The sequence below is a fragment of the Pongo pygmaeus genome, chromosome 6, assembly GCF_028885625.2.
Source record: "Pongo pygmaeus isolate AG05252 chromosome 6, NHGRI_mPonPyg2-v2.0_pri, whole genome shotgun sequence".
NCBI lineage: Eukaryota > Metazoa > Chordata > Mammalia > Primates > Hominidae > Pongo > Pongo pygmaeus.
Window position 1 is genome coordinate 79,556,352 of NC_072379.2, and position 12,163 is coordinate 79,568,514.

General features: G+C 40.2%; 1 protein-coding gene across 1 annotated transcript in view; it reads left to right on the forward strand.

The window, feature by feature from the left end:
- Window positions 1-12,163, forward strand: part of COL28A1 (collagen type XXVIII alpha 1 chain) — a 164,083-nt gene that overhangs the window by 104,480 nt on the left and 47,440 nt on the right. The window contains exons 26-27 of the mRNA XM_054496646.2: window positions 6,600-6,668; window positions 8,621-8,689. Of these exons, the coding sequence (XP_054352621.1) occupies window positions 6,600-6,668; window positions 8,621-8,689 (138 nt within the window). The remainder of the gene's footprint in view (window positions 1-6,599; window positions 6,669-8,620; window positions 8,690-12,163) is intronic.

A 12,163-nucleotide genomic window follows, 5' to 3' on the forward strand; every position in this document is an offset into this window, starting at 1 on the left:
GCTGACAGTTGGTACTGTCTTCCTATTCATATTAAATGGTATCATTGAGAAATGACTGAGTCATATGACAATGGTCATTCAATAATCAATACACATTGCCAATATGTGCATATGCTTAGAAAAAAGCCTCTAAAACTTCCATTGACATTCTAGCTACCACAAGTGAGGTATTCTAGAGGTCCTAACACATGACATAGGTGGAATTATGTAATTCATTCCAGAGTTCTGCCTATGTTTGTGGTAGTTTGAGTAGTTATATCTTAATTTTATTTAGAAACCAGAAAGAAAGAAACATAAGGCATCTGCTATCATCACTTTGACTTCTACCTTATTTTAAAACCCAGTCATTCCTCAGTTTCATCATTTAGCAGAATCTTTAGAGTACCATTCCTTGGAACATCCTTAAGAGGCTGATTCTTTCACAGTGAATTTAATTTGCTTTTATTGTCCCCAAAGTAGAAAAGCATGAAATCACTTTTGGAACAAGTATATCTTGCTTCCACCTTCTTCTCAAAGAGTGGCAGGAACTTAGCTGGCACAAAGGGAGAGAGTATGATTAAAGCCTCATTAGTGTGTGTGGGGGAGTGAGGGGGAGGAAAATAATCTAATGGGCTGATTATTTCCTCAAATATTGTATTGATATTTTTAGAAAACTAATAAGGTATAATGGGTTGTTTCCTTGTCACTGCTCCACCTTGAAACCTTGCCACTTATTAGCTGTGTGACCTCAGCAAGTCGTTTAGTCTCCCTGAGGCTTAGCATTCTTATCTGTGATTTGGGATAATAATGCCTACTTCACAGGTTTATTATGATAAATTAATAGACTAATGTATGTAAAACACCTTTATGAATTCTAACATATTAAAATATAATTAGTGGTAGTAGCCATTTTATGGCTGTGTATGTGCCAAATCACACACATTGTAGGATGGATAAGAAGAGAGATTAAGAACTGGTATAGGTAGGAGATCTGGAATGAAGTCAATTAACACATTGGAGTAAACCGCAAAACCAAGGATTAGCAATGGATGGAAAATGGGAAGGGAAGACTTAGAGGGCTGGATTCTTGTGCAGGTCGTGTGGGACCTGTGTAATACAGGATGAATCTTATAATCCAGGATGTTCTTCTCCTTGAGAGGGTGTGATTGGCAATGTAGGGAAAGGACTTTTACAGTTTCACAGCCAAACAGCCGAGGTCTTTGCATTAAATGACAGCTGGAAGAAAGTCTATGGAAAAGTTAGCATCTTGCATCTAGTCCCAGTCAACATCAAAATGGGAGATGGGTTCTGGAGTCATACCTGGGTTTGAATTGCTTCAGACTGCCTGGTTTTTGGCAAGTCATGTATCCTGCTGTAGCCTCAGTTCCCTTATCTGTAAAATGGAATAAGTTGATGTTGATAAGATCAGGTAAGATAATGAATGAAAAGTTCCTGCTGCATAATAAACTTAATAAGTATTATTTTTATTTATTATTTATTATAATAGTTTTAATATTAACCAAAGTGAAGATTTACTAATGAGAAAATGAATGAATGTGTTTGCTCTCCTCTTTCTTCTTTCATTTTAAAAAGGGAAAGCTTCAATGTGTGGGCTTTAGAACTATCATAAGATGATGTGTATTTTTAAAGGAGTTAAAATTATCCGCTCTGCAAGGTTATGGTCTAGGTAGTCTTCACTGAATCATTTGTTAAGTTCATATGCACAAATACTGCAGACAGTCCTGAATTTGGCCATTTCCTGTGAAAATGAAAGTAGTATCTCCCATCTAGAATCCCTTTTGCGGGCCAAGAGGAAGTGGTATGCCATCTAAACGGTCCATTATTCTTCTTTTGAGAGAGTGGGTGCAGGGGTTAGAGATAAAGCTAAGACTGTCGTCTTAGGAAAGTGATAGATGTTGTTACCAATGGCGACTTTAGAATTTGCTCGCACGTCAGTTCATTATCTCCTAATACAAGGGCTCCCTCTGCAGGCTCCAACAACCCTCAGCTGTTGCGTGGGAAGCTATGTCCAGCTATGTGAGAACCTGTTGTAGTTCCTTTATTTGTGAGTGTTGCTGTATCCACCAACAATAAACTGTGTATCTGAAAATATCACAGGTCAACGCACTTCTTAGGTACCTATGGTGCTGCCTTATGACAAAACCAGTGCCATCAAATGGCCAAGCAAGAGCTGCCCTCAATTCTCTTGCTCACATTTACCAGGTGTGGTGGCCTAATATGGACACATGGCCCATGGAACAACAAAAGATCATTTTCAAAGACCCCACCATAGTGGAGAGACACTACTTCTGTGGAGTCTCAGATCATTAAATGCCTAATGTTCCCGTCTATCAAAGTATGGTACATATACACTGAGGAACAACTCTCATGCCATGTTACAGACCAATTCTAATATCTGCAGAATGTTAAGACTTGATTTAAAGTCTATTAGATTCACAAAAGCATTGCTATAAGTCATTATTTTACCATAGTTTGAAAGATACAAAAGATTATTTAGATATGTGGAACATAGCTATATGTCAACAATTATATGGTTAAGGATGGACAGTTTGTTTTAGGTGAACACTGAAGGACCACAGATGACATGGAACACATCTTAAATTCATTGGCTGAGGCTGCGGGACAGAGAGAACAGTAAAGTATCTACAGGGTCAGCTGTCCTACTGCAGTTGGCCTTCAGATACTCCCAAAGGTTGAGGGTTAGGGGGAAGTGAATAAGGGAGACTGTGAAGGAGAGAATGAATAGCAACACTGAGCATTGACAAGGCTGGCCTGAGGTAAACTATGGACCTATTTTAACTGCTTTTCCCGCTTGCTTTCCCATGTGTGGGTATTAGTATGATTAATACTAGTTGAGGGGAGGTTTTAGCTAACATTCTCACAAGAAAAATATCATGAATTAAATACTAGAGTGTCAAATTTTTTCTTAAGACATACTACTTTGTTAAAAAAAATCTTGCCTTCTCTCCGTATCCCTATGTTAAAAAAAATTATGTAACATTTGGTACATCCCAAGAATACACACAACAGATGTAAATTCTAATGATGTTGAATCTACCTGTGTGCTCCTCCTCTTTGCCCAGTTTTAATATCTTTAAAATCATGAATTATTATTAAGGAGGTCTATTACAGCAACACTATCTCAGGCTCACTGGAGAGACTTTTGCTGGATATTGTTTATGGATTTTTAAAAATTGTATTAAAACAATTTATTATGAAAATTAAGTATGCACAAAAGTGGAAAGACTAGTGAAATGAACTCTCATTTACATATCACACTTCCTTAACAATTATCAACACATAGTTGATCTTGTTTTAGCTCTATTCTTCACTCCTCCCCTCACCACATTATCCTGAAGCAATCCTCAGACATCACCCATATAAAGCTTTAGTATTTGTCATTCAAATGTAAGAACTCTTTTTAAAAACTTGAGTGCAATACTATTATCAAACCTAAAACAAATGAACAATTCCTTAATATAGCAAATATCCAGCATTCACATTTCCAAGCTTGTCTTATCCATTTGCTGCAATTGGTTTGTTTGGATTGGGATCCGAATCATGCCCACCCATTGCATTTGATTGAGATAGCTCTAAAATCTCTTTTAATCAAAGTAGACTCCTCCCTTGTTTTTAGCTCGCAGTTAGTGAATGTGTTATTTGTACTCGCAGATTTGCTGATGATATCCTTATGGTGTTGTGTAACATGTTTCTCCCTCTTTCGTCTATTACTGTAAGCTGGTAGTAATAGCCAGCAGGAACTTGGGGACACTCAAAGCTGGTAGGTCTAGAGACGTGTTTACATCCAGGTTCAGTTTTTTCTAGGCCAGAATGTTGATAGGTAGGGTGGTGTATTCTCTAATGTATCACAGCAGGAGGCACATGGTGTCTGGCTGTATCCTTCCTTTTTTTTTCTTTTTTGGAGACAGAGTCTCACTCTGTCACCCAGGCTGGAGTGCAATGGCGCGGTCTCTGTTCACTGCAACCTCTGCCTCCCGGGTTCAAGTGATTCTCCCACCTCAGCCTCCCCAGTAGCTGGGAGTACAGGTGCCTGCCACCACGCCTGGCTAATTTTTGTATTTTTAGTAGAGACACTGTTTCATTACATTGGCCAGGCTTATCTCGAACTCCTGACCTCGTGATCCACCCGCCTCGGCCTCCCAGAGTGCTGGGATTACAGGCGTGAGCCACTGCGCCCAACCTGGCCATATCCTTCCTAACCTTTTCACCTCATCATGGAAGGGCACAGGTGAACGGAAATGAATGAGAGGAAGCCACCAAATCTGGGGTGGGTTGGGGTGACTGAGCAAAGAGGAGTATTATTTTTGATAAAACATTCAATGATTTTGGGTAAGATTTACTTAACTATGCTTCCTTGTTTTGTTGGAGGGTGTCAAAATGTTTGGAAGAGAAAAGACGTTCTTTTAAGATGTAGCAAAGTGTATGAATCAGTCAGGTGTAGTTGGAGAACTTCAGGCAGTGAACTTACCCACTCTCCCTTTGAAAGTACTTCATAGGTACTCAAGAAAGGAGTGATAATGGAAATGTACGTACTACAGGGTTTTCATGTTCTCTACTTGGAGCCCTTGATGTTGGAGTGATCCTTTCAGCCGGCAGGAACTTGGGGACACTCAAAGATGGGAGTCAGTAGGAGAGAGGTGTTAAAGAGATAATTAGCACCTGTAGCCTTAGAAGCAGCTAAGTACTAAGTGGAACAGATGGAGACAGTATAATAAAAGCGGCCTGTAAGCAAAATAGAAATACATAATTATGAAAGTAGATATCAAAAGAATTAAGTCAGTAATAAAGTACAGTTTTAAAATGGCCCCCGTCCTTTTAAGGGGTTGTGTTATCTAGAAGTATTTTAGAGTTTATAAGTAGAAAGTAAATTAAAAGATGGACTGTTTTTCTGGATAAACAGCTTCAACATTTCTTATAATTTATGGTTTTTGCAGTGTTGGAAGCTAGAAGCTGTTTAGCTGGTAACAGGATATGTGCAAAACAGGACCTAAGGCAAAGGTCTTGGGAGATAGTTCAAAGCCTGACCCTGGTTCTTTTTTTTCTTTATTACTTCATTCAGGCATATTTTACACATTATAGAATTCATCCTTTTTAAGTATAAAATTCAATGATTCTTTCAGTAAAGAACTAAGCTATACAGCCATCACCGTAAATCAGTTTTGGGACATTTTTATCCCCTCAGTAAAATCCCTCATGACCATTTATAGTTAATCCATGTTTCTATCCCTGGCCCCCGGCAGTGACTAATCTACTTTTTGTTTCTATAGAGTTACCTTTTCTGGATATTATTTGTAAATGTAATCATATAATATATCTGGCTTCTTTCATCAGTAATAATGTTTTTGAGGTTCATTCATGTTACAGCATTTATTCATAGTTTATTCCTTTTTATTGCTGAATTTACAGCACTTTGTCCATTCACCAGTTGATGGGCATTTAGGCATTTAGGCTGTTTCTAGTTTTGGATTATTATGAATAGTGCTGCTAAGGGCAATCATATGCAAGTCTCTATGTGGACATACATTTTTATTTTCTTTGGGTGTATATGTAGGAGTGAAATGACTGTATCATTTGGCAAATTTATGTTGAACCTTAAACCACCAAACTGTTTTCCAAAGTGGCTGTACCAGCAATTATGAGGGTTCCTGTTTTTCTACATCCTTCTAGCCCTGCACCTTAATAGCTGTGCAGACTTGGGCAAACCTTAGCTTCTGCTTTAATAAAAAGGTGAGTGGAGCTGACATATACCAAGTGCCTATTCTATAGTAAAAATCAGGATGGAAGCACTTACAAGCTTTGTCTCACTTAATTCTGAGCCCTATGAAATGTAGATATTATTTTCTACATATGTGATGAATTTACCGAGGTTCAGAGAAGTTACATAAACTAGACATCATTATAATGCAGGATTATTGTGAGTACTAAATTACATCAAATAACATATGTGAATGTGCATGGCGTAGTCTTGGGAATACAGAAGGTGGCTAATGAAGCAATTTTTATTTCTCTCTTTCTTCCCATCATTAGTACTTCTAGTAGGTCTAGCCACAGGGCATCGCCTACCCTCATCAGGTGCCACCAGTTTTCTGGTAATAGTTGCCAGCTGTGAAGCTGTCATGCCTTAGTGAAGCTGAAAATCCTTTTTAGAGTTTACCCTGCAGTTCCAGTTAATGAGGTGGCAGAAACATCATAACTCAAATAGCATAATCTTTGTTGCATACAATGATAAAAGCAACTAGTTCAGGATATGATTATATTTCTTGATGGTTGTTTTTTATTCTTGTCTCTTCTTCCATCCTCTATTCACAATACTCGTAATTACTTTTCCAAATTCTAGAGAAGAGAGTTCTGAAAAAAGTTAATGTTGCCAAGAAGTTAATTGACTTGATTAAGTTGAAATGGACCTGGATCTGTTGGTTTGAAGATTGCCTAAGTGGTAATAGGAAAGTGATCTAGGAGAAGAGGGTTCAATTAGTACCTTAGTCACATTCAAGAAGTTTTTGATATTAAAATATATATATTGAAAAAAATAAAGTCTTTAAAAAATTAGTAACTTGTTATTTGTTGTGTCTTTTCAGGGAGAGCCTGGGGTCAGAGGCCCTCCAGGTCCTTCTGGGCCTCGGGGCATAGGAACCCAAGGGCCAAAGGTGAGTCCTCAGCTCAGTGCTTTGTGAGGGTCAGATATCATCAGTGACAAACAAGTGAACAGTAACTTCATAATAAGTGTTCATCTTGGTGTTGACTTATTTTTCCTTGGTGACTGATGAAAAGTCTTATTTTTCATATCAGGTGAACGTTCAGTAAAATAGAACATTCGAGTCTATAAAGCCATTCACTTCCCCCAAAAGAAATGAGCAAGTCAGCCTCTTTTTAATTGCAAAGTGCTCAGAACATTTCTGGGTTTCTTAGAGGCTGTGCCGTCATCAAGAAGCACATCTTTACTTTGGCAGAGGTGCCTCAGGTGGCCTTTTAACAGGTCACCTGCTAATGTGTCATTGTGCCCTTTGTGCCACAGCTACTCTGGCAGGGCGTCAGTACAAGGGTCTAGATTGATTGTCCCTGGAGAAGATGAGAGCAACTTCTTTTGGCCCAGTTTCCCTCCTTTCTATGTCTCCTTCAGTTTGGTGGTTATTCATCCTTTTATTCTTTTAATCCAGTGTTTCTCAAAGAGGGAGACTTTGTTTCCCTTCCCTGGCCTCAAAGAACATGTGGCAATGTCTAGGGGCATTTTGTGGTTGTAGTAGGTCGAGTCCAGAGATGCTGCCAACTATTCTACAATGCCCAGGACAGCCTCCCATCAGAAAGAGTGACCCAGCTCAAAATGTTAATAGCGCTGAGTTTGAGAAACCTAGTTTTAATTGTTCATTCACTTGCTCAACAAATTTCTTTAATTTGTTCAAAAGTAGGGTAAAGAAGTAGCAAGCATGTTCAATAGGGGAAATAGATGTCAATGAACCACCCACCACAAATTCAAATTTTGAATTGGTATATTCATGCCGAAAATGCACAGAAGTGAATTAGAGCCCATTCTCAGGTAGGAGAGGGAAAAGGCTGTATGAGTCAAAGATTTTACGAGCATCCCAGAATTACCAGGATTCTCAGTTTATCTCTGTTTTGTCCATCAACTTAATTTTGGCAGTATGCTATTTTTAAACCTTCTAGATCACTTTAAATGGATGAAGATCCCCCCCATGATGTTAGTAGTCATTATCACTGGGTGAGGGGAAGATGGGTCTGTTTTTCTTATTCATGTTATCTTTATTTCTGTTTAAATTTATTTTGCAATGGGCAGGTATTCCTCTTGTAATCAGAAAAAAAATCAAGCTTTTTTAATGCTGGAAAGAAAAAGACTGACTTATACAATAACTTACATTAACCCAGCATTTCTGAAGGCTTCTTCCATCCAATGTTAATTTAGGAACTTCTGGGATAAGCAACGTTACACTAATTTCTTTATTGCGGGACTTGTTAGAGCCATTAATCTACCATATTAGTGTGCACTGGAGATCTCCAAGGGAAAGCGCATGCTATTTTCCAATCTTATTCCACCACGAAGTGTTTCCAAAGAAATATGGGCTCAGTTTATGAACAGATACTGGGAAATGCTACACTTGCTTATTGCTTCATCTACATATTTTCCTAAAAATTTGGACATTGATATCCACTGAATCTTTAACTGCAACCCCAGTGAAATCACACCTTATATTGAAATGGAGCAACATCTTAAGGCTATGTGGAGCCACATGTCAGTGTTTTCATATGTGGTGCAGGGCAGCCCTGGTGTTCTTGGGCTTGGTGGTAGGGCAGTGAAGGGGGCCCAAGCAGATGAGGCCCTGGGCCTCCATTTCTGCTTAGGCCAAGCAGCTCTGCTTACTGCTTAATTTTTATTTGGATTATATTTAAGGTTTTGTTTGCAAAGAATTCTGTGGTTTAAAAATATTGGGGAATCACTCTAAGTAAAATAGGAAGTAGCTTATAGGCAGCATGAAAGTCCTGGTCAGACTGAAGTAAGAATGCAGCTGAGAGTAGTAATACTTAACGTTGTTTCTTCTTCGATCTTCTTACATTTTGTCTTCAAATTCTCCCCATCTTCTAACAGGGTGATACTGGGCAGAAAGGCTTGCCTGGCCCTCCTGGCCCCCCTGGCTATGGATCACAGGGAATTAAAGTAAGTGACTAGGGTTGTTCTGGAGTCACCTCTGATTTCACCAGAGTGATCGTGAGAAGAGGTTGTAGATAACACAAAAATGGCTATTATGAAGTAGATTTATTGTGAGCCTAGCAGTTAAATGGCATCCAGTATTTAGAGACATCATCTGGAAGTGTAAAAATGGTATGAGTACAATACTTTAGCAAATGCTAAACATTATATAAATTGCTTGGTGCAAAAGTGAACTGTTCTATGGTTTGTTGCTTTCCCCTCTTTGTGAATTGAATGGAGAATTTATACTCAGTTGCTCTCTCCCTCTCTCTCTCTCTCCCTCCCTCCCTCCCTCCCTCCTTCCCTTCCCTTCTTCACCTGTATCCTCCATGGTAGCCCAGGGCTTCCCAATCTTAGCTCACAGTGAAATCACCTAGGGAGCTTTTGAATAGTACTAATGCCCTTTCCCAGAGGAACGAAATCCGAATCTCTGGGAGCAGAGCATGAGTGCTGTGGTTTTCAAAGCTCTCCAAGGGATTCTCCTGAGCAGCCAGGGTGAGAACCTCTATTCTAGGCCCTGAGTCTGTGTTACTGGAATTCATAGCCATCTGCATGTCACTTTGTTTCTGCATCAGCAGCAACAAGCTTATCCAGCATGGTGGGACTCTCAGGATCTCTCATGTCTCAGTAGACAAATTTGGCATCTAAACGTTACTATGTAATTCTAAAAAATTCCCTCTTCTGCTTCTAATATGTTGATGTTGTTGTTGTTCTTATCGGTTCACTCTCCTTTTTTCCGATTCCACTGCTGCCCCCCTCATAAGCTGGTTTTTTTATTTTACATATATTTATATATATATTTATTTTACCATGCTTAAGCTTTGAAACTGAGTTATTCACCTCTGGATGATTGAGATTGATTCTAAAACTGTGGGAACATTCAAAATAAACTCCTTTTCAAATAGCAGTACTTCTTAGTAAGTAGGAGACAGTAGGAGCTTAAGATAATGTGAAAATCCTGTGTTGAAATTAAACTGCCTACTTCTGTGTAGAGAGGTTGAGCTTAGTCAAGAGCAGAACTCATAGAATGTGTGTTAAATCTCCAGTTTTATCACACAATGTCTAGAGCTTCTACAGCAGGTCTTTTAAATAACAGTTGTTTATCTCTCGGGCTGAGTATCCAAACAAAGGCCAAATAGGCATGTTGCCCATATTGTACAAGTCCTGGAAAGAAAATATAGCAACACTCTGCTTTCTCATAAACAACACCAATCTCATACTTAATCTCTAAATTCTATGGTTAAAAGGTGGTAGTGCTGTACGCACAGTTTTGCATGAGTTTGCTTAGGGAATAAACCTATGCCAAACCACAGGTCTTGTCACCAACATAAGCTCAATTCACACATGCTGTTAGTTTATTGCTGCCACCTCTTTAGGCCTGGGGCTAGTTTTCTCCACTTTGTTATCTGGGAACTACTTCCTCATTCTCACCTGGGTTGTGTTTAATTAATCCTTACCAACTATAACTTATCTGGCTTCCTGCCTCTCCTTATGCCCTCAGGGTTATGTTGTGTCCAAACTCCATCCTGGGTGAAACCAGGTCCTGAAGCCTCCTATCATAGGAAAGAACCAAAATCAAAACTGCCACATATCCCATCTTATCAGAAATGAGATAAGCTTTTCCTTCACTTAGGGCTGTAGCCTGATGCTGCTTAGCAGTGAGCCCTGACTAAGGCTCACTCATAAAACTTCTCTAGGCCGGGTGCAGTGGCTCATGCCTGTAATATCAGCACTGTGGGAGGCCAAGGCAGGCAGATCACTTGAGGTCAGGAGTTCAAGACCAGCCTGGGCAACATGGTGAAACCCCGTGTCTACTAAAAATACAAAACTTAGCCTGGTGTGGTGGTGCATGTCTGCAGTCCCAACTACTCAGGAGGCTGAGGCATGAGAATCACTTGAACCCAGAAGGCAGAGGCTGCAGTGAGCTGAGATAGTGCCACTGCACTTCAGCCTGGATGACAGAGTGAGACCTCATCTTCCCAAAAAAAGAAAACCACCCAGCACTTTGGAAGGCCAAGGTGGGTGGATCATGAGGTCAGGAGTTTGAGACCAGCCTCACCAATGTGGTGAAACCCCATCTCTACTAAAAATACAAAAATTAGCCAGGCATGGTGGTGCGTACCTGTAATCTCAGCTACTCAGGAGGCTGAGGCAGGAGAATCCCTTGAATCCTGGAGGCGGAGGTTGCAGTGAGCCAAGATCGCACCACTGCACTCCTGCCTGGGCCCTCTTTATTTAGTACCATGGCAGCCTCCTGCCATTCCTCTGCTGGCCCAACTGGCTCTGCCCTGAAGAGGAACTCCAGCTCCTTCAGGGCCTTGGTGCTTTTTCCCAACCACAGATGTCTGTTATTTGGATCAGTGAATATGGGACTGTGGCTGTTTGATCCTAAAATGGCCTTGGACATTCAGGTTCATGTCACAGGCCAGGAAGTTATATGATGCTGCCATCTTGTCCCACTGTGAGCCTCCAGCACTAACCCAGATATAGACTCCAGATATATCAGAAGTCCCACAGATTAAGTCAGAAGGAAGAAGGAATGGGTCTGAGCCTGGAGGAATTCCTTTATATGCCAAGTAGTCATTGTGAGGCCAGGAGGGATGTGATCAGAGGATGCACCACCCAGGTTAAAAAGCACAGAGACAGATGTGGATGGCTTCTCCCCATTCTTCATTTCTAATTAGGAGTTATGCCAGTTTCCCCATCTCCATCCTTGTTTAAGTCCGTTCCAGTGTCCTGATCAGCCCTGACATTCCCTTAGTACTTATTTTCAGAGGACCCAGAAGTCCTTATATAAACACAATTCCTGGTAGCCCTCCTTGACTTTAAAGACTTTGTGAGGTAGATTTGTGGACTGGCTCTACTATAACTCTTCCTATGCATAAATGCTTTATTCATTAAGAGAATTAGCTTCTATGCCACTGCCTTTTGCTCTTCCTGTAGGCTTGAATATGACTGACCCACCCACCCATTTGAACCAAATGTATAATGGTTCAAACATAGTAGAGGGTTTTGCTCACATAACAGTCCAATGTGTGTGTTCCTGGTTGGTGGGTGATTTTCTTCCACACAGAATTTTAGAAAACCTTGTCTTCCATTTATGGTTCTTCTCTTGGCTGGGCCTCTTTACTACTTACACCCAGCAGGCAAAAAGGGAGTATGTAGAAGGGTATACCTGCTTCATAAACTCTTGGCCAGGACTTGACATGTATCCCCTCTGCTCAAATTTTATTGGTGAGAACTAGTTGCATGGCTGTACTTAATTGCAAAGGGGCTTGGAAAGGTAGTCACGCTGTGTGCCCAGGAAGAAAAGGAACCAGAGGTTTGGTGAAGAGTCAACAATCATTGCCATTCATAATTTAGCCTGTTTCTAGGAAGGATGGAATTTTAAGTTATTTGTTGCTCTGAAGTATATTGGTGCCTCCAGAGGAGAACAGAAAG